The 22,369-nt window shown below is 41.0% G+C and overlaps 1 protein-coding gene across 1 annotated transcript in view; it reads right to left on the bottom strand.

Moving 5' to 3' along the window:
• Window positions 1–9,407: 9,407 nt before the first annotated feature.
• The window catches only part of EIF2AK3 (eukaryotic translation initiation factor 2 alpha kinase 3), a 100,660-nt gene continuing 87,698 nt past the window's right edge, over window positions 9,408–22,369 (bottom strand). The window contains exons 15-17 of the mRNA XM_049856431.1: window positions 22,065–22,166; window positions 11,961–12,023; window positions 9,408–10,615 (exon numbers count right to left, since the gene is read on the bottom strand). Coding sequence (XP_049712388.1) covers window positions 10,409–10,615; window positions 11,961–12,023; window positions 22,065–22,166 — 372 coding nt within the window. The 3' untranslated portion in view covers window positions 9,408–10,408. The remainder of the gene's footprint in view (window positions 10,616–11,960; window positions 12,024–22,064; window positions 22,167–22,369) is intronic.

Below are 22,369 nucleotides of genomic sequence, written 5' to 3'. Positions count from 1 at the left end.
GTGTCGGCAACACCATCATCTTCTGACTCCTGACCTATTTGGTCCTGTCCAGGGCAAAGCGAACCGAAACAAGTCTTCAGAGGGAGTACACCCTCATATTTGTGTCCTGTTCTTTGTGTTGTGGGACATCAACAGAATTTTACATTGATTGTTGAAACAAATAAGTTCACTGACTCATTTTCTCTGTTGTAGAATATGTGGAATATTCTTTTCACAGAAAATGTGGTATACGGTAAAAATCTTAGTGCCCCCGCATCCACTAAAAATTTTACAATCCCATACATCTTATTCTGCTGAAATGGCCTAAGCCACTTTTGATCCAATCGCTAATATTATAGTTGCGTTTAAAAAGAAGTTACATCGTGGATAGCTAACACACACATACATTTATACGTTTTGTTTTTAGTTGCTAACTAGTCAGCTACGACTCAGAGAGACCTTGTGTACAGCAGAAGGAAACATTGCCGGGTCCTGCGCCATCCTCACAATATATACAGGTAAGCATTGCTTAACGTCCCTTTGGACAATGTCAGGCCGCACTTACGTGCGGTAAGGTTATCCTGATCTGAGAACAGACGTGGCCGACATATTTCTCTAAGTGGAAGATCTGTCTCTCCTAGCTCTCCCTTCCAACGTCAGCCCCGGCCCCGGGAAGGCAGAGGGAGAGAGTTAGGGTACCCTTCGGTGGCTGCCAGTCCCACCATGCTCCCCTCAGGCAAGGACAGCGCGCAGATGCCACTGAGCCGCCCAGGGGATGCCCCACTGAGACCACCGCGCCACTTGGCCCAGGGCCCTGCTCACCATGCCGGGTTCGAGGCCGTGGTTTCTTCCACTGTGGTGGCTGCAGAGGTGTCTGGGCTGGGGTGGGTGGGTCTGGAAGAATTTAAAGCCCTTTAGGGGAGATGGGAAGGAAGGAAGGAAGGAAGGGAAGGGAGCTGGATCTCCCAGACTGGATGGCAACCACTCAGGACCGGTGGCGGCAGAGCCAAAGATTTTGCTGTGTTGGCACAGGTCCCAGGCCTGACCCGTGACCATCAGGTGCCTGTCTCCTGTATATAATAATGGTGTTCACACAACGTCCAAATCACATAATGTATTTCACAGAATGGATCCTGGACGTTAAGCCTCGAATATCTGTATAATACATGTCCCATTGGAATTGGTGAGTAAACAGAGGAGAGGACACCCAGATTATCAGTGTTTAGGGCTCTCCCATGCCTTAATCTAGCCCTGGGCGAGGCCAATGGCTTTCTGCCTTGACTGTCCATTGGAATCCTGATGCCTGGGTCCCACACCCAGAGTTTCTGATTTATTGTACTGGGATGCCTCCTGGATGTGGGGATTTTTTAAAGGTCCCAGTATTCTAACATGCTATCAAGGTTGAGAAGTTGTGCTTTAATAACACCTAAACCAAAACCCAAACTCGTTGCCATCAAGTGGATTCTGAGTAATCGTGAGTTAGTATCACCTAGGCATTTTTTAATTTATTTATTGTGCTTTAAGTGAAAGTTTACAAGTCAGTCTCTCATACAAAAAGTTATACACACCTTGCTATGTACTCCTAGCTGCTCCCCACCCCAGTGAGACACCACATTCCTCCTCTCCACCCTGTATTCCCCGTGTCCATTCAACCAGCTTCTGTCCCCCTCTGCCCTCTCAGCTCGCCTCCAGACAGGAGCTGCCCACATAGTCTCATGTGTCTACTTGAGCCAATAAGGGGAGCTTTTTTAAAAATGCAGGTTCTAGGGCACCCGTCCCTAATGCTTTCGGTTCTTTCACATCTTGGAAGAGGCCCCAGAAAGAAATGTGCCTTTTAGCAAGCATGCCCTGGGGATTCACCCAAAGGTGAACACTCGGACTTGAAAAAGCTGGCTGGTGATGGAGATGCCCAAGGCAGTGATTATGGTGAGATGGAAACCCCAGTTCGGGAATTAGGGCTGGACCCAACAGGTTCACACTTCCCAGTAGCCCGGGGACCATGGGTAAAGCACCTAAAAAAAAAAAAGACTCTTGTTTGGGTTTCCCACTAAGGTTATATATTTCTGCATCCCTAAAAGTAGAATTGCTGCTGTCAAGGGGAACTAGCTTTCAAATTTAGACCAATACTGACCAAAAAATCCACAGACATCCACCCCAGCTTGCAATCCTAATGACAGTGTTCTTTTCATCACACCTTCTGCTCACAGATAAATCTTTAAAGAAAATGGGATCTCACCATTGCTTTCAGCTGTCTTTCCCTGGCGACTAGAGAAGTTGAGTTCTTTTCTTTCCTTCCCTTTCTCCTGCCTTCCTTCCTTTCAACATTTGCAATTCACCTTCTGTGATTTACCTGATTAAACCCATGGAGGTTAGGAAGGGGGTAAACCCTTAAACTCAGTAAACCTCAGTTTCCTCTGAAAAATGAGATGATCTCTCCCACGATGGTTGTGAGAATTAGATATCCCAGCTTTTTATTGTTTCCAGTTGCCGTCAAATCCACTCCAACCTATGGCAACCACATGTATGTTAGAGTAGAACTGTGTTCCATAGCGTTTTCAGTGGTTGACTTTCCAGAAGCAGACTTGGGGGCCTTTCTTGAAACCAAGGTGCCTCTGGGTGGACTCGAACTCCAGCCTCTAAGTTAGCAGCTAAGTGCGTTAACTGTTTATACCACCCAGGGACTACGAGGCTTTAGATTAGATTTCATGAATATAAGGTACTTAGGATCAGAATCCACTTAAGGGCAAGGGATTTGGTTTTGTTTTTTAGTATAGGACTTGGAGCCCTGGTGGCCTAATGGTTAAGACTTCAGCTGCTAGCCAAAAGGTCAGCAGCTGGAATCCACAAGCAGCTCCTTGGAAACCCTATGGGGCAGTTCTACCCTGTCCTACAGGGTTGCTATGAAATCAGGTATGGGGTTTTAGTATAGGACTTGATATGCAGCCTGCCTTCCAGAAACGTTTGCTCTTGAAATTCACCAAGCAGAACGATTGCTCAATAAACAGGGTATGCTGAACTTACTTCTGCCTGGTTACTAATCTGTAGTGCACAGTTTCACCTGTTTTTGACCACATGTGAAATTGTGCACTACAGATTTAAGTAAACTAAGCCCGAGTGTACCTTGCTTACTGTAAGCCCCTGCGTACCTAAAAAAAAAAAAAAAAAAAAACTTACATACTGGTTAATCCGCTCCTGCCACCAAGGATCCCACCCTGTTGTTGCTCAGCAGGTAACTGCTCGGCCAGCAAGCCGGCGCCCCAGCCCCCGCGGATCTATTCAACCAGAGGGCGCCGGCTGGGTGGTAATTAATGACCGTCCGTGGACCAGTTCTTCCGCCTCTCCTCTTCCCCCGCACCGCACCTCCATCGCCTGTGGTACTTGCTGCTTCGGCCTCACAAACGGAACTGTCGCCGTACTGACTCCCTGAGACCTAGTGTCCCCCAAACCCGTTGCCGAAGAACCCGGAGCGCCCCAAGCCCGCAGAGCCCCCTTTTCCTGGGTGTTTTGTTGGTCCCCACCTGGCCAGTCTGGGCTGTTCTGCCTCCCCGGCCAGGTTTCTGCAGCCAGCACTTCTTGGCTCCGCTCCCAGCTGCGCCAGAGAGATTCCAGGCCACCGCTCCAAGAATCCGTATTGCATCTTCCTATCTTTGATCTCCAAACCCTGCGGCCACGCTGCGCCCCGGCTCCCCGCAGAGTCAACGACTGAAGCCTCGCGGCCTACCCTGTTGACCAACAGCTTAGGGTCAAAGTCCCGGAAGAAAGGAGAATTTTCCAGCATCAAACCCCACACGTACCAAAACCAAAAAACTCACTGCCGTTGAGTCCATTCCGACTCATAGCGACCCAAAAGGACCGGGTAAAACTGTCCGCATAGTTTCCAAGGCTGTAATCTTTACCGCTGAGTTTTCGGCTGGCATTCGAGAGCTTTAACCACCGCGCCACCAGGGCTCCTAACCCCACGCATGGCTGCCCCAAATCCCTCAGTATAACAAAAGATGTTTATTTATTACTTTAAAAACAAACATACTTTCATATTTGAATAACACGATATTCTAATTTAGTCAACTATCAGCCTCTAGTCCTTGTCAATATGCACAATTTCAATGTCTACGTTTTTGCAGGAAAGTCATGAAGTTTTATATTCTACATATTTTACTATGGATTTTTTTTTTCTTACCATCTTCATTTTCTCCTGTTTCCCTCATTTGCACTCCAAAGTCACCAACAGTAACAGCCAGGGGTTTTGCCACACCTCCCTGCTCATATAGCCATAGATTTGCATATATGCATATATTTGTATGACTCTTTAACCCATAGTTATATCCCTTTAATCCTCTCAATAACCCTCCAGTGGATTATGCCCACTTTAGAGCTGAAGAACAGAAGTTGTGATTTTTATTTTAAGCCTTAATTTAGAGTTCTCACTGTTTACCAGATTTTATACTAAAGGTGGAAACCCTGGTGGCATAGTGGTTAAGTGCTATGGCTGCTACCTCAAAGGTCAGCAGTTCGAATCCGCCAGGCTGTCCTTGGAAACTCTATGGGGCAGTTCTACTCTGTCCTATAGGGTCGCTATGAGTCAGAATCGACTCGACGGCACTGGGTTTGGTTTTTGGTTTTGGTAAGTAGTAATGAGCCATTTTGTCGTCCATTCCTCCTCTGAAAAGCCCTCTGGATTGCAGAGAATCCAGAGAAATTGTTATGCTGAAAGGGTGGTGGGATGATGAGTGGATTATTACACCTTCCTATTACGTTACTGTCAAGTTATTTAAATGGTTGTGTTTTCTGTTTCATCAAGGTGAAACAGCAATGAAAATGCCTGCTTTGCAGAGGTCCTGGTAGAATGAAATGAGAACACGTTAACTTCTAACCTATAAAGCAGGCTACAGATAATGATTGATTAAAATATTGTAAATGCTTTACAATGCTTATTGGCTTCTCTTTCTTATCTTACTAATTTATTATTACTAATTGCAAAAGTATTATGCCCACAGGAAGAAGTCCAACAATATTGAGATGCATATTAAAGTTAATAATCTTCTCCCTCAACCTCCTTCCCCGGCTCCACTCTTGCAGGGTACCCAGTGTGAACTTGGTGTGGATCCTTTGGAAGCTTTCTCTACCCTCGTGAGGCTATTTCATTTAAACCCACAGAGAAGCTGTTTTGTGTGGTTGCAGTTATGCCAATAACATTTCTCTACAACTAGCATTGGTTGCTTTTTTGCTTAATAAGTGATTTACTAATTCCACTTATGGTGCTGACTCATTTGTTTTAATAGTTACATAATATCCATCTTATGGATGTATCGCCATTTATTCAGCCATTCCCCTGAGGTATTCTTCAAGCCATCCTTTTGGAACGAGAACACCCTTTCCCCTTCATTATCTCTCACCATCAAACACCCTCACTCTCCATGGGCACGTTGGTGACCTTTCTGGGTAGTGGACATTTCCCCAGCCTCCTGTAGTCTGTGCCACCAAACCTTGCGTTGCTCCCTCTCCCTCTTCCTACCCACATTTTTTTTTTTTTTGCTGCTAGCAATAAAACCGTTGCTGTCGAGTCTATTCTGACTCATAACAAGCTGATCTCAAAGTGGCTGTCATTGTTTCCGACAGTGTCCACTGGGTGCTGCCTAAAAGCTAACATTATTGTGGAAGGCAGCAGGTTCTTTCCAAATAGGGACCCACACACTGAGCACTCCTGAAGAAATCCTTCAAAACTCAACACTAAAAAGCAGCGATAGAGGGTCCTCCTCTGTGTTGCTGAAAGTCAGCACATGTTGGAAGGACAAGGGGTGCCTTCTGATGCCCACTGACCTGGCTCAGCTTTGACCACTGCCCGGACAAAGGCTGTGGCCTCAGGACTGGTTCGCTGTCTCCAACTCCTATCCTCCAGTCATTTCTCTTCATCAGTTGCCACTGTGATCTTAAAGGATCTCCTCACATCCTACCAAAGCTCAGACATTTTCAATGGCTTCCCATTTTCTCCAGCATAGAGCCCCAACTTTTTGCCAGGGTCATCAGTACTCATCATTTTCAGAAAGGAACACCTGTCATTTCCCGTCTCCAAACCACCCCCTTTTCCTTCTTCTGAATTCTATTAAAGTTCCCACAGCAGAAACCCAGGAGCTATCCTAGATTCTCTTTCACCTTCTATATTCCATTAGTTCCAGCATCCTGGCCCTGTTGGTCTGCTTCTCTCCACCCCCACCACTGAGAGCTCTCTTTCTCACCCCTCCTGCCCCAACAAGCCTTCACACGGGCTGTTCCCTCTGCTTTCTCCAGCTTTCTCCTAGCCCACCACAGCATGAAGGAGTCAGAAGGAAGCTGCTCTGCTGCTCCAAAGAGGGGGTTGCTGAGCAAAGCAGTGCAGGGCAGACAAGTTATCCTGCAGAGTAAATGTCAGAAATCATTTTGCAACTTAGCTGCAAGACCAGGGATGCCAAGAATTATAGGAAGAACGGTCAGTGAAGCAGCCAGTGAACATATTGAACCTGTGTTTGTTGCTTTACGTCATCGTCCACATGATGAACTAAAAAGCATTTCATGGCAAAAGCATTATGGGACTTGATGTGGTGAATCTCCGGTCTGTTTAGGTCAACCACCAGTTGACACACCTGTTATGTTGTTCTCATGATCTGTTTGGGGAGGGGGATATGCTTACATGTAAAAGCATCTTCTTTATCTCAGTCCTCTGTTATCTACTTCTTGGGGGAAAAGGTGAAAAATGAGTCACCTGGTGGCAGCCACCTTAGTTGCAGGGATAGACTCTCCCCAGGGGGAAGCGTCTAAGCAAATCCGGGGAAGCGTCTAAGCAAATCTGGGTCAGCGATAGCATTGTCTTTGTCTCCTTCCATGTGAGCCTGGGGATCGACTTGCGGCCCAGGCACCTAATGTGCAGCCACCACCCATCTGCCAGGGGAGGACTGCATGCTGCTATGATGCCAAATAGGTTCAGCAGAGCTTCCAGACTAAGGCAGACTAGGAAGAAAGGCCTGACAATCTATTGTTGAAAATCAGCCAGTGAAAACCCTATGGAGCACAACGGCCCGATCCACAACAAATCATGGGCTTAGTGCAGGACCAGGCAGCATTCCTTTCCATTGCATGTGGAGTCGCCATGAGTTGGAGAGCTGACCCAATTGCAGCTAGCGATGGGAAGAGCAAATGTCCCCCGAGGTGGTCCAGAAAACATCCAGAGTTCCTGCTTAGTTCTGGATTTCTCCAGGAGTAAGACTGAGTGACTCCAGGGGCCGTGGTTGCCTTGGAAGCTTGTCTGTCTCCACTTCCTTGGAGAAAAATGGCACAGAAATGGGTTTTGTTATAAATGCATCCAGAGAAAAGCACCAGCGAGAAACAATGTGAAGACAATCCCCTCCTCACATCTTGTCAGCTCCTGTCTGCTACTGAGGCGAAGGGAGAGTAGACAGTTTCATCTTCAGAATTCCTGTCTCCTCACCTCTGGACCAGCCGCTGTCCTCCTGAGAGATGAAGAACCTTGAACAGGACCCAAACGGAACCACGATGTGGGTGTGTGTCATAGGCTCCTGGGATGTGTCAACAGGCCCATCTATATCCTCCCAGGTGGCAGTGCTGGAGGTGAGGGATGTTCCACTCTCCAGTGTGCAGAGGGAACCAGGGAGCTAGACTGAAAGAGACTGTTACCAGGCAGAGCCATAGGGCTCTAAGCAGTCGCCCAGCACATTCCTCCTTCATTTATAGCGTAAGGTCCATGTCTTTTAGACTTCCAGAATTTGACTTACCTGTTTTTAACATCAAGATTGTTAAACCATCTTTTCCCTTCACTTTTGCCAAACTTTTACTGCAGTGATTGGTACATTTGTTTTCTTCTCATTTTGGGTATTTATTTCCTGCGGGCTGCAGCTACGTCGAGCATACACATTATATTTCCCAAATCCAATTCTTCAAATATTTAATCAAGTATCAGGCTTTACGGTAGATGCTACTGGGATTACAAGAAGCAGTTTCTCTGGTAGTGTGGCCATGAACAAGGGAAACTGACCTGGCCCGACTATGGTGTTAAGTACAAAGAGCTAAAAACTGAGGCAGTGTGGAGGGAGGGGCTTGGAGAGAAGCAAGAAGAGCAACAGCTCTTGGTGAGGAGGTGGGGCTTCAAGTCCCTAAACAAGGCTTTGGGTGAGCGTGCAAAAGACTCCGTTCTGGTTACCTTTGCAGACTTGGGTACTGCTGGCCCAGCCAGATAACCTCCCCACACCTGTTTTCTAGCAATGACATGTTGTCGTTAGGTGCCATGGGGTCACTCAGTTACTAACAGAAAGGTTGGCAGTTTGAACCACCTGCAGCTTTGTGGGAGAAAGACCTGGTGATCAGTTTCCATAAAGATTACAGCCTAGGAAACTCCTTGGGGCAGTTCTACTCTGTCACATGGGGTTGCTATAAGCAATGACACACCCAGGATTAAAACGAAAGAAAGCATGATTATATCATGTAAGAATTTATAAATTCCTAAATAACCTGGTACAAGGGAGTAGAAAAATACTGCATTGGAATCAAAATATCTGCTACTTGCTCACTTTGTGATCCTGGGCAAACCACAGCACGTTTTGGGATCTTGCTTTCATTCTAAGTAGAACAATCATGATAACTAACGCCTGCTAAGGCTACCTGCCAGGGTCGCTGTGAGGGTCAAAAGCTCTGCAGCTGGGATTGAGTGGGGTAGGAGCTAGGAAGAAATCAAAAGCACAAATGTGTAGAGGAAGTAGGGGTTTGCAAGTGAAGTAGGCAGACCAAGAGATGAAGGAGACAGGGATGGATGACCAGGAGCCAAGCAGGACTTGGGAAGATGCACACCGGTCAGCAGCACTATTAATGTGAGAGTCTGGATAGAGTGCAGATACTTGTGAAGTGTTTATCCAGCTTACACATTGCTCATATGTTTGTGGGGCAGGTCAATGGACACCGTCTGTAAAACAGAAGTAATCACACATTTTGGCACAGGTCTTCATGGCTCCATACAGTCCATCTCAGACGCACGTGCAAAGGCAGTTGGGCCTCTGCGATCTGTGCAACTTGCATGTGCACAGTCCTTTAGTGCAGGGTCCCTTCTGTGTTCCCAGATCCCTGGCACAGAGTAGCCACCAAAAAAATGTCTCTTGGTTATGAGTCCTGTGAATTTTTAATAGGACTTGGCTCTGCCAAGTCTCTGGGAAATAACAGAGAAGCCACCTGTCTGGAATAGGTTAGAATAAATTTTCTTTTCTTTTGGATTGTTGATGAGTTGAGTTGAATTTTATTATTGTAAATAATATCACAGAAGAGTCTTCTCAATGAGTGTGTAAATATAGGATTATTTCCTCCACATATGTTCTTTACGAATAAGTTAGCCCCCATTTGGGGGCTAATTCCACAAAGTAAGAGTCAACCATACGTAATTTAAAAAAGTTTTATTAAATCATTTAGACTTGAAAGAAGTCATGATAGTTAACACACGTAAGTGCGTTCTGTACACCACCAACCCAAATGGATTGATTTCAGGAATTTTATAAATAAAAAGTAAACATATTTACAGCAAAAAATAAAAACATGTTAGTCAAGTTAGATGATTAAACTGTTATCTAGAATCAGTCTGGGGGAAGAACCAACCTAGAGGATTACATATAAGACGGTGAAGATTTCATTAGGTTTAAAAAGGCCATACTTGACGAAGTTAGTTGTAATACATGATTCATTTCCTACTACAGCTTTTTCCTCCCCAAGCCAGAACTTTTGACCAATTTACATAAAAAGCTTCATTTTCCCTTTATTGGCGGAAAAAGTACAAAAAGCTCTTACTTTCTCCCTAGAACCATCTAAGGAATAAAGCTATTTAATATCACTATAAAACTAGCTACGGACATAAACCATTTATACAATTTGTGCTATTTGTCCTCCAAAAGAGTGCAGACTCCTAATTTCCCCACCAGGGACAAAATGGAGTCAGCTTTTTTGGGAACCAGTTTCAAAATCATCATATCTCTAGAAAGCATATTTCTAGAATAATATAGTTACCACATGTGGGCACTGCTAAACTATTGTACTATAAAAATATTTCTGTTTTAACTCTATCTTTTTTTTTTTTCCTTCAGTTTTTATATATTTTAGAGATCGAGTCTACTTCCCTAGCCAAAAGGTGAGGGCTATGGAGTTGGCCAGCCAGTTTCAAGAGACCAATGAAGAAAAAGGACCACACGTGAAAAAGTTTAGTGACAGTCTTCTGCTGGAATGTAGCAAAAACCATAAGTTGGCTCAAATTAGGCTATGCCCCCGAATCCAGTTTAAATATGACTTCGAAAAGGTAGTCCAAAATAAAACTGAGCAAAGAACAAAATCTTCAAGTCCTCAATTTTGGAAAGCCACATTCCTGAGAGGTGGGATATTCTGTGTCAGCTGTTTGGGCTGCCAGCACAACTTAAGGCAAATTACTTGGCAAAGGGCTACGGGAGGTACTTGGCTGTCTTGAATGCTTTGTTCCTGATGAGCTCATGGAGCGAGACCTCTGTCTGAGCACTGTTTTCCCTGGAAGTTCCAAATCTTCAAACACAGCATTTTCAATGATGTCTGTAGCTTCAGGTCGTTCCACAGGGGACGGAGAGAGCATGTGCTGAACCATCACATACTGAAATATAAAAATTGTTTCATGATGACGGGGCTAGGTCTAGACCACAGCACAGTCCTCTAAACTTTTTCTGTAAATATTTTAAGCTTTGCAAGCCATACAGTCTCCGTCACAACTACTCAACTCTGCCACTAAAGCATTAAGGCAGTCATAGGCAATATGTAAATAAATGGGCATGGCTATGTTCCAATAAAACTTTATTCACAAAAAGCAGCAGCAGGCTGGATTTGGCCCATGGACAAACCCTGATGAAAGCAGACATGGATGATTTTTGTGTAGCTGGTTGTTTCCTAACATATAATAAAGGGTCATACAGTAAAGAATATGATTCTTAAACAGTGAAAAAATCACACTTTAAAAATAACTTCATCTTACAACTATATGTGACTCTACAATTGTCTCAATAAAATTTCAATTAGAAAATAATCATGCCAAAGATCCAGATTTAACACTCCTTCAAGACTTTTTTTTTCTTTTTTGAGCCCCTTTTAATATAATATATACTCTCATGAGCCACGTTGAGAATCAATTCACCAACTTTGCAGAATACGTGGTAACATAATGATTTTTAGTAAAAACGTATTTCATTTTAGGTTAGTGTATTTCTAAATATATCATTACAAAGTTCATTTTTAAGGTAATCCTTGATTCTATCTATAATGTTGAAGGATAAATTTTGACTTTTTCCAGTTTGACCACTGACACACATAATTTGCTTCAACTTAGTTATTTAAGAAAATTCACGATTTATCAATGTATAAAATTTTAAAATGACATGTGTCTGTGGATGAAACATATTAAAAATAACCATAAACTGTCGGGGGAAAAAAATTCGCCATCAAAATCAGTTTACTTTTTCCCTTCCCACTCTTCTGAACCATTTACTGTGTTACTTTGAGTGGTATAACTCCAACGCACGTGAGCAATGGAAACTAATGCTTTTTTTTCTTTTTTTAAGAAATAAGCCAGTACTTAAGACTCATCTCCAATCTCTATGATAAAGAAGTGAATGGCACTATTATATTACAACTCTTTTCTTGTGAGGGTGTTACTGTTCTAGGTATTCAGCCTTATTTAAGAGCCTCTCTTTCAAGTAAAGGTTGCTAAAAATTTGTGCACAGGACGTCATACAGTATGGAGCAGAGAGTGTGGACTGGCGAAGCCAGGGTCCAAAGTGCCCGTCTTTGACTGCAACAAGTTGTGTGTTCTTAGGGCGGGTTCCCTTCCTCTAGAGACCTTTGATTTCCTCATCAGTAAAATGCGAAAACTGACAAGTTGACAGCTAAGGACCTCTTATGTTCTAAGTATGATTCTAAAAGCAATTAAAGATGAGAATTATACGTACCTCCTGAGGGTATTTCTGAGTAAACAGTGGTGGAAATTTGAGATTTCTAACATCACTTAAGGTCTAAAGAGAAAGAAAAGTGTTACTATCTTTAAATTGATTTTGATATATAAAGCTATTTAAACAAATATATTTTCTGATACAGAAACACTAAGAAGAAAGCTTAGATATTAAACTGGTGGGAAATTTATCAATAGCTTTTCCTGATGTGATACTCTATACATAAGTGCTTCCTGAACACAGATGTACACTATCATATAATCGAAATCTAGAAAATAATTCAGATAAAATTATGTCTGAGCTGTGTATATGGTACTGACAACATATTCCTGTTCTCTAGTGGACAATAATCTTTTCTACTAGCCTCTAATCCCTGTGTATTTGATATGGAAATAGCATATTCTTTAATCCATTCTTTGTTTTATTATTTCTATAGTGAAGAAAACCAAGTCAATTGTGCTAAATACAGTATAAAAGTATACTTTTGAAAGTTCATTGGGAAACATATAAATCATCACTCTCTTTGTGTTCTGGTTTCCTTATTTATAAGAAATCTAGAATATTAAAATTGGATTATCAAATAAAAAAGTAATCAGGAAAATTGGAATAACAAGTTGAGGAACTTCTGCAGAGAATAATACAAAAAGAGATGGAAAATGGAAGGAAAAAAAGAAAGCCTTTATAGGATTAAGTCAGGGGCACCAGGAAAAGGAAACAGAAAAATGAGAGAATTTATCAAAGATATAAGAAAATTTGCTAGAACCAAAGGCTTCACATCTAACTGAAAGGACTTACTGTTAAGTATAAGTGAGGGAGGAAAAAAGTCCTATCAATGAAAGGACAAAATTTCAGAACACTATCGATAAAGTCAAAGCCCTAAAAGTATCCAGAAAGGAAAATAAAACAGGTCAAAGAGATCCCATATAAAGAATCAGGTATCACAATGGTGTCAGCTTTTCAACAGCAATACTGGAAGTTATAAGGCAACGAGGCAATGTCATCAAAATTCTGAAGGAAAATTATTTCCGATCTACAATTCTATCTTCACCCAAACTATCAATTAATTGTGAGGATGTAATTAAATACATTTTCAGATACCTAAAGACTCTAAAACTTTATTTTCCACACATCCTTTCTTAGGAACCTACTAGAGAATGTGCTCCCACAAAATAAGAGAGTAATGCAAGAAAAAAGGAAAACATGGAACTCAGGAAACAAAACAGGGAGAGAACCAAGACTAGGGAGTGTATGTCTGAATGACAACTTATAGAAAATCTAGACAGTAACCAGTCCAGACTGGAGCAAAAGGACAGAAGGCTTGAGAAGAAAGACTCCAGAAAAAAAAAAAAAAGGCTTTAATTGAGGGTCGAGAAAATACTGCTTGACGTGTGACATTACTTAAAAGTTAACAACAAAGGTTCACAGAAAACTAAGCAATTGAGAAAAGGCACTTCTGGGGAGAAAAGGGTTGCATAAGAAAGAAAAGAAGTCAGAGTACATTATTTGACCTTACACAGAACAATCTTTGCGAGGGTCAAGATAAATCCTATTAATCTAACCATAAATATTTTTATATAACTACATAAATTTTTAAACTTTTTTTATTGAAATAAAATTCACATAACATAAAATCCACCATTTTAACCACATTAAAGTGTATGTCTCAGTGGTTTTTAGTACACTTACAGCGTTGTGCCACTATCTGATTGCAGAATATTTTCATCACTCAAAAGGAACCCTATATCTATTAAGCGGTCACTCCCCATGTTCCCCTTTCCCAGTCCCTGGCAACCACTAATCTCCTGTCTGTCATATAATATGTAGCCTTTTGTGTCTGGCTTCTTTAACTTGGCACAATGGTTTCAAGGTTCATCTATGTTGTGGCATGTATCAGTATTTCACTCCTTTATATTGCCAAATAATATTCCATTGTATGAATATACCACATTTTGTTTATCCATTCATTGATGGACATCTGTGTTGTTTCTACTTTTTGCCTATTATGAACTATGCTGCTATGAACATTTGTGTATAAGTTTTCATATGGACATACGTTTTCAATTCTCTTGAGTATATACCTAGGAGTGCAACTCTTGGGTGATAAGGCAACTCTATGTTTAACATTTTAAGAAACTGCCAAACTGGCTGTATCATTTTATAATGCCACCAGCAATGTATGAAGGTTCCAATTTCTCCGCATCCTTACCAACATTATTGCTGGCTATTTGAGTATAGCCAACCTCTAGAGGGTATGAAAGGAGCCCTGGTAGTAAGCCGGTTAAGTGCTCAGCTGCTAAGTGAAGGGTTGGTGGTTCAGACCCTGCCAGCAGCTCCACGGGAGAAAGACCTGGTGATCTGCTCCCGTAAAGATTACAGCCTAGAAAACCCTTTGAGGCAGTTCTACTCTGCCATGTGGGGTCACTGTGAGTTGAAATCGACTCAAGGGCACCCAACAAGAGTAATAACAAGGGGATGTGAAGTGGTAACTCAATGTGATTTGCATTTCCCTAATGACTAATGATATTAAGCATCTTTTCATGTATTTCTCGGACATCTGAATATTTTCTTTGGAGAAATATCTATTCACGTCCTTTGCTCATTTTTAAATTGGGTTATTTGTATTTTTATTGTTGAATTATAAGCATGTTTTATATATTCTGGATACTAGACCCTTATCAAATATAGGATTTGCAAATTTTTCTTCCATCCAGTGGATTGCCTTTTCGTTTCCTCAGTAGCGTCTTCTGATGTACTTATAACTACACGCATTTTGATGTCATTCTGATTCCCAATCCTTTATATATGTTGGACCTGTTTTATTTTCCTTTTTGGATACTTTTAGGGCCTTTATCTCTAGGATTCTGAAATCTAGCCATTTTTGTTTTTTCCCCCCACTTATTGTACAAAACACTTTTCAGGCCCTTTCAATTAGAAGATGTGTCTTTTGGTTCTATGGGAGAACTACATCCTGTTCTACCATGGCCAGAAGTCAATAGACAAGGTCTAAAACGGACAAATTAAGAAACGGTGGTGGTGCAGCCAACATGGTACCCTAGAAAGCCGCACCATGCTGTCCCTCTGAAGCAAAGACCTGAAAAACTAAGGAAAACAGATATAAATGTCAATCCTGGAATCCTAAGCATCAAATGAAGGAATAAAGAACTAGATCAAACACCAAATGGAAGAAGAATCTGACAGAAAATTGAATGAAGAGAGATACAGAGTGGAGGTCCCCTGCCAATTAAGACGATACAGCATTGCCATTTTGGAAAACAGCCAGCTACAACCCTGGACAGGGAGTTTGGGAAGGCAACTTCACAGAGCTCCCAACAGGAGAAAGTGTGCCCAGTAAACAGAGAAACATGCTCTCCCACCTCTCAACACTTCTGGTGAGTAACAGCAAGAACCATTCCAGTCTAGCAGTTCCCACTGCTGGGGCCCATAACATGAACCCACCTCCTTGGCCTGCCATGCACCTCTCACCATGTGGCTTTTTCCCCCTTCTTTTTTCCTTTCCTTTCTTTTTTCCACCTAACCCTATACACCACCTTCCCCTATTTCCACAGGCCCCCACTGCACCACTGTGGCCAGAGAGCCACCAGCCCGCTCCTGTGCAAGGCCCTCCCCACCCCTACCTGCCTGCTGCCATGCCATTTTTGTTTGTTTTCTTTTTTCCCCTTTCTCATTTTTCTTTCTCCCCACCTAGTCCCGTATGCCCCGACTACCTGCCCTGATATATCAAAACAAAGGCTGAAAAAGATGCATATACAATCAGTAAATAAAGAAAATAATGTCGCAGAGACAGCAGACAATATCAAAACATATAAAAAAGCAGGACAAGATGGCTCCAGCAAGTGACCAAAACAAAGACTCAGATACCCGTCTGGTAAGAGGAAAAAGCAGTGGAACTACCTGATATAGAATTCAAAAGACTAATGTTTAGGGTTCTCCAAGAGATTAGGAAAGAGACCAATGCTAAAATCAAGGAACAAATAGATAAAATGATGGAAAACACAGACAAAACTGAGGAAAACAGAGCCCAAATCAAGGAAAACACAGAAAAACAATAGAAGAATTGAGAAAAATAATACAAGAACAAAATGTCAAAATAAATAATTAGAAATCATAAAAAAACAGCAACTAGAAATCCAAAAAATAAATAACAAAATTTCAGAAACGGGCACTCAATAGAAGGTTTTAAGAGCAAATCTGAAATAATGGGAGAGAGAATCAGTGAGATTAAAGACATATCCTTGAATGCCACTTTGTTTGAAGAAAAATCAGAGAAAAGAATGAAGAAAATCTCTTGATTGTACGTATGATCAGAGTTATGGAATGGGGGATAAAATGGAAAACACAGAGAAGACTATTGAAGATTTGCTAGCAGAAAACTCACCAAATATCATGAAAGATGAAAAGCTGACTATCCAAGAAGCTCAACAAACCCCATCTAGGATAGACCTCAAAAGAAAGTTACCAAGAAATATAATCACACTTGCCAAAAGCAAAGACAAAGAAAGAACCCTGAGAGCAGCTTGAAAAAACACAAAAAGTCACATACAAAGGGAAAACAATAATAAGCTCTGATTACTCAGCAGAAATTATGCAGGCAAGAAGGCAATAACATATATATGACCTTGAAAGGAATAATAATAAAAAAAAAACTGCCAACCAAGAATAATACATCCTGCAAAACTCTCTCTCAAATATGATGGTAAAATTAGGACATTACCAGATAGAAATAAAGGCAATTCATAAAAACCAAATCAAACTAACATGAAATATTAAAAGGAGGCCTTCAGTTAGAGAACCAACAACATTAGGCAACAGCTTGAGTCTAGAACACAGGGCAGCATCAGCCAGATACCAACTTAAGTAAAGACCTCTCAATAATAAAGCGAAAAGAGTTAAAACAGGGAAATAGAGGCACCAACCTGTAAATGACAATGTCAAAATATCAAAAGGGGAACAAACGATGTAGGGATAGAACTTTCAAATGGAGAGGAAATCAAGGCGAAATCAAGTAATAAAAGATTGGTTCAAAATTCGGAAGATAAGGGTAAATTTCAAGGTAACCACAAAAAAAGTTAACGAACCTACTCATCAGAATATAAAAGAACAAAAGCATAAAGACTCCATAAACATAACAACCATAATAATGAAAGGAAAGAAAATTCACCAGTGGAACTCAGAACAGGAAAGAGGAACAAAGAAAACATCAGCACCACACACACAAAAAAAGTACAACAATATGACTGCAATAAACTTGTATCTATTGGTAATCATACTGAACGTAAATGGCTTAAACACAGCCATAAGGAGACAGAGAGCAACAGAATGGATAAAAAACAGGACCCATCAATATGCAGTCTCCAAGAGACACACCTTAGAAATAAAGACATAAATTTATTAAAATTCAAAGGATGGAAAATTGACAGTTCCACAATAATAGTAGGAGACTTCAACATACCACTCTCAGTAAAGGACAGAACATCTAGAAAGAAACTCAACAAAGATACAGAAGATCTAAAGGCCATAATCAAACCAACTTGACCTCACAGACATATACTGAACACTCCACCAAAAAGCAGGAAAGTATACATTCTTTTACAATGCACATGGAACATTCTCCAGAACAGACCAAAATTTAGGCCACAAAGCAAATGTCAATAAAATCCAAAACAATGAAATAATACAAAGCATTCTCTCTGATCAAAAAGCCATAAAAGTAGAAATAAATAAGAGGAAGAGCAAGGGAAAAAATCAAATACATTAAAACTGAATTAACACCCTGCTTAAAAACAACTAAGTAATAGAAGAAATCAAAGAGGGAATCAACAAATTCCTATAATCATATGAAAATGAAAACACATCACACCAAAACCTTTGGGACACAGCAAAAGCAGTACTTAAAGGGCAATTCATAGCAATAAACACACAAATAAATAGCCAAAATTGAAATGTTAGTCCTACAACTCAAACAAATAGAAAGAGAACAGAGAGAAGCCCATGGCCACCAGAAGAATGGAAACAATAAAGATTAGAGCAGAAAGAAATGAAATCGAGAACAGAAAAACAATAGAAAGAATCAACAAAAGTTGGTTCTTTGGAAAGATCAACAAAATCGACAAACCACTGTCCAAAGTGACAAAAGCAAAACAGGAGAGGAAGCAAATAACCCAAAACAAAAAATGAGATGGGGGACATTACAACAGACCCAACTGAAATAAAAAGGATCGTAACAGAATACCATGAAAAACTGTACTTCAACAAATTTGAGAACCTAGAAAAAATTTCTAAAAACACACTACCTACCTAAACTAACACACACTGAGGTTGAAAATCTGAAGAGACCCATAACAAGAAAAGAGATTGAAGAAGTAAAAAAACAACTTCCAACCAAAAAAGGCCCTGGCTCAGATGGCTTCACTGGAAAATTTTACCAAACATTCAGAGAAGAGCTCACACCAATACTGCTCAAACTACTTAAGACCATAGAAAAGGTAGGAATACTCCTGGATTCATTCTCCAAAGCCAGCATAATCCTGATACCAAAGTCAGACAATGACACCAGGCAAAAAAGAAAATTACAGAGCAATATCTCTCATGAATGTAGATGCAAGAATTTTCAACAAAATTCTAGCCAATACATTAAGAAAATCTATTAAGAAAATGTTCTGCATCCCACTTTGGTGAGTAGCATCTGGGGTCTTCAATGCTAGCAACCAGCCATCTAAGATGCATCAATTGGTCACAACTCACTTGGGGCAAAGGAGAATGAAGAACACCAAGACATACAGTAAAGATGACCTCAAGAGACAGAAAGGGCCACATAAACCACACACTACATCAGACTGAGTTCAGAAGAACTAGATGCTGCCGACCTACCACCGATGACTGCCCTGAAAGGGAATGCAACAGTGAATCCCTGATGCAACAGGAGAACAGTGGGATGCAGATCTCAAATTCTTGTAAAAAGACCAAACTTAATGGTCTGAATGAGACTGGAGGGACCCCAGAGGTCATAGTTCCCAGACCCTCTGTTAGCCCAAGACTGGAACCATGCCTGAAGCCAACTCTTCAGACAGGGATTAGAGTGGACTATAAGACAGAAAATGATACTGGTGAGGAGTGGGCTTCTCAGTTCAAGTAGACACATGAGACTATGTGGCAGCTCCTGTCTGCAGGCTAGATGAGAAGGCAGAGGAGGACAAGAGTTGGTTGAATGGACATGGGGAATACAGGGTGGAGAGGAGGAGTGTGTTGTCTTATTAGGGGGAGAGAAGTTAGAGGAGAATATAGCCAAATGTGGATAAGGACTTGATTTGTAAACTTTCAATTAAAACACACACACACACACAAAAATTCTAGCCAACAGAATTCAGCATCATATTCAAAGAAATAATACACCACAAACAAGTGGGATTCATACCAGGTATTCAAGGATGGTTCAACATTAGAAAATCAATCAATGCAATCCACTACATACAGTAAAAGAAAAGAATCACATGATCATCTCAATCGATGTACAAAAGGCATTCGGCAAAGTCTAACACCCATTCCTGATAAATACACTCAATAGAACAGGAATAGAAGGGAAACTCCTCAACATAATAAAAGACATCTATACAAAACTAACAGCCAACATCATTCTCAAGGGAGAGAGGTTGAAAGCATTCACCCGAGAATGGGAAAAAGACAAGGATGCCCTTTATCACCACTTCTATTTAATATTGTCCTGGAAGTCCCAGCTAAAGCAAAAAGAAATAAGGACATCCAAATGGGAAAGGAAGAAGTAAAACTATCCCTATTTGAGGATGATATGATCCTACACATAGAGAACCTTAAAGATTCCACAAGAAAACTAATGGAACTAATAGAAAGATTCAGCAGAATATAAGATCGACATACAAAAAGCAGCTGGATTCTTAGTTATCTAGAGCTGCTATAACAGAAATACCACAAGAGGATGGCTTCAACAAACAGAAGTTTATTCTCTCACAGTCTACTAGGCTAGAAGTTCAAATTCAGGGCATCAGCTCCAGGGTAAGGTTTTCTCTCTCTGTCAGCTCTGGAGCAAGGTCCTTGTCTTCAATCTTTCCCTGGACTAGGAGCTTCTCAGCACAGGGACCCTGAGTCCAAAGGACGTGATATTCTCCTGGCTCTTATTTCTTGGTTGTGTGAAGTCCCCATGTCTTTCTGCTCGCTTCTCTCTTTTATATCTCAAAAGAGATTGGCTTAAAACACAATCTTTTTTTTTTTTTAATCTTGTAGATTGAGTTATGCCTTATCAACATAACTGCCACTAATCCCATCTCATTAACATTGTTGCAGCCACAGTATCAATCCATCTTGTTGAGGGTCTTCCTCTTTTTTGCTGACCCTCTACTTTACCAAGCATGATGTCCTTCTCCAGGGATTGATCCCTCCTGATAACATGTCTAAAGTATGTAAGGCGTAGTCTCGCCATCCTTGCCTCTAAGGAGCATTCTGGAATACTACACAATGATAAATAACAATAATGAACTTCTGAAACATCTCACAACATGGATGAATTTGGAGGGCATTATGCTGAGTGGAATAAGTCACAAAAGAACAAATACTGTATGAGAGTACTATTATAAAAAACCAAGGAAAGGTTTACATACAGAACAAACTTAACTTTGATGGTTATGAGGGAGGGGAGGGATGGGAGGAGAAATCACTAACTAGAATGTAGACAAGTGGTAACTTTGGTGAAGAGAAAGACAACACACAATATAAAGAAAGCCAGTACAACTTGACCAAGGCAAAGTCATAGAAAATGTCCTATATCCTACTTCGGTGAGTAGCGTCTGGGTTCTTAAAAGCTTGTGAATGGCCATCTAAGATACATCTACTAGTCCAATCCTGTCCAGAGCCAAGGAGAATGAAGAAAACCAAAGACACAAGGAAAATATTAGTTCAAAGGACTAACGGACCACATGACCCACAGCCTCCACCAGCCTGAGCCCAGAAGAATTAGATGGTGTCTGGCTACCATGACCTACAGCTCTGACAGAGATTGAAATAGAGAGTTCTGGACAGAACGGAAAAATAATTAGAACAAAATGCAAATTCCCCCTCACAAAAAAAAAAAAATAGACCAGACTTATTGGTCTAAAAGAGACTGGAGGAACCCGAGACTATGGCCCTCAGACATACTTCTAACTCGGAGATGAAGCCACTCCCAAGTTCACCTTTCAGCCAAAGATTAGGCAGTCCTATAAAACAAACAATAACACACGTGAAGAATGTGCATCTTAGTTCTATCAAGTATACCAGACCAGTGGGCAACACTTGCCCAAAATCCAAGCGTAGAAGACAAGAAGGGACAGGAAAACTGGATGAAAGGAGAGGAGGAACCTGGGGAGGAAGGGGAAAGGGGGAGAGTGCTGACACAGTGCGGGGATTGCAACCAATGTCATAAAACAGTTTGTGTATAAATTTCTTAATGAGAAACTAATTTGCGCTGTAAACTTTCACTTAAAGCACAAAAAAATTAAAGAAATAAATGGTGAAAAAGGCATAAGCTTTGGAAATATGGAAGTACCAGGGACAACAGCTAGGAAAGTTGATAGTGACGACTTTCAGAGGATGTGGAAGAAGATGACAAAGGATGACTTTTAAAAGACATTTAGTACTATCTGCATCAAAAGATAAGGTTATGGTTTATTTCTAATGGAAAAAGAAAGTTAATTATGCTTAATTTGGCAGCTTTTAATTCTTCTCTGACGAAGCACCGCCATCATCACTGTCGCCCCCCACTATATTACTCCATGTTTCCCCAGGTTTGCATTTATTACAAATTTTTTGAGGGCAAAGCATTGTTTTACTGATGAATTTAAGCAAACAGAAGAAAGAATTACACTAAATAATTTCTGAAGATCAAAGCTTTAAGTAGAAGCAAATAGTCTTCAAATCCTGCCTGTACTGCAGCCTCTTTCACTTCCATGTAATTAGTCTGCTGGTATTAAGAATAACTTAACCTTATTTTAAATCTCTTTCTTTTGCAAATTTTAGGCTCCTTTCTTTTTCCATCTTTTTTTTGGTGTGTGTGTGGGGGGGGGGGGTGGCGGTACTTACCCTGACCCTTTCCATCTGAGTGCTGAATGGGTACAGCAATTCAAACAGAATCAGGCCTAAAGAAAAGATATCCACTTTGTGAGAGTAGTTGTTTCCATGAATCTGAAATGCCATGCAAAGAAGAAATATAAAAAACAATTAATACAGTTAAAGTATAACTGATACCATGCCATTGGTGTAATCCCAAGATTTACTCAGTCACTCCTTGATTTTAATGTAATTGTCTCTATAAAAATGTTAGTAGAGTTAATAAATCTCCCCGGTCTCTTTTCTTCAACCCACCACACCAACAGTAATTAAGCTAC

This window comes from Elephas maximus, chromosome 17 (assembly GCF_024166365.1).
Source record: "Elephas maximus indicus isolate mEleMax1 chromosome 17, mEleMax1 primary haplotype, whole genome shotgun sequence".
NCBI lineage: Eukaryota > Metazoa > Chordata > Mammalia > Proboscidea > Elephantidae > Elephas > Elephas maximus.
This window is presented reverse-complemented; position numbering and strand designations above follow the sequence as displayed.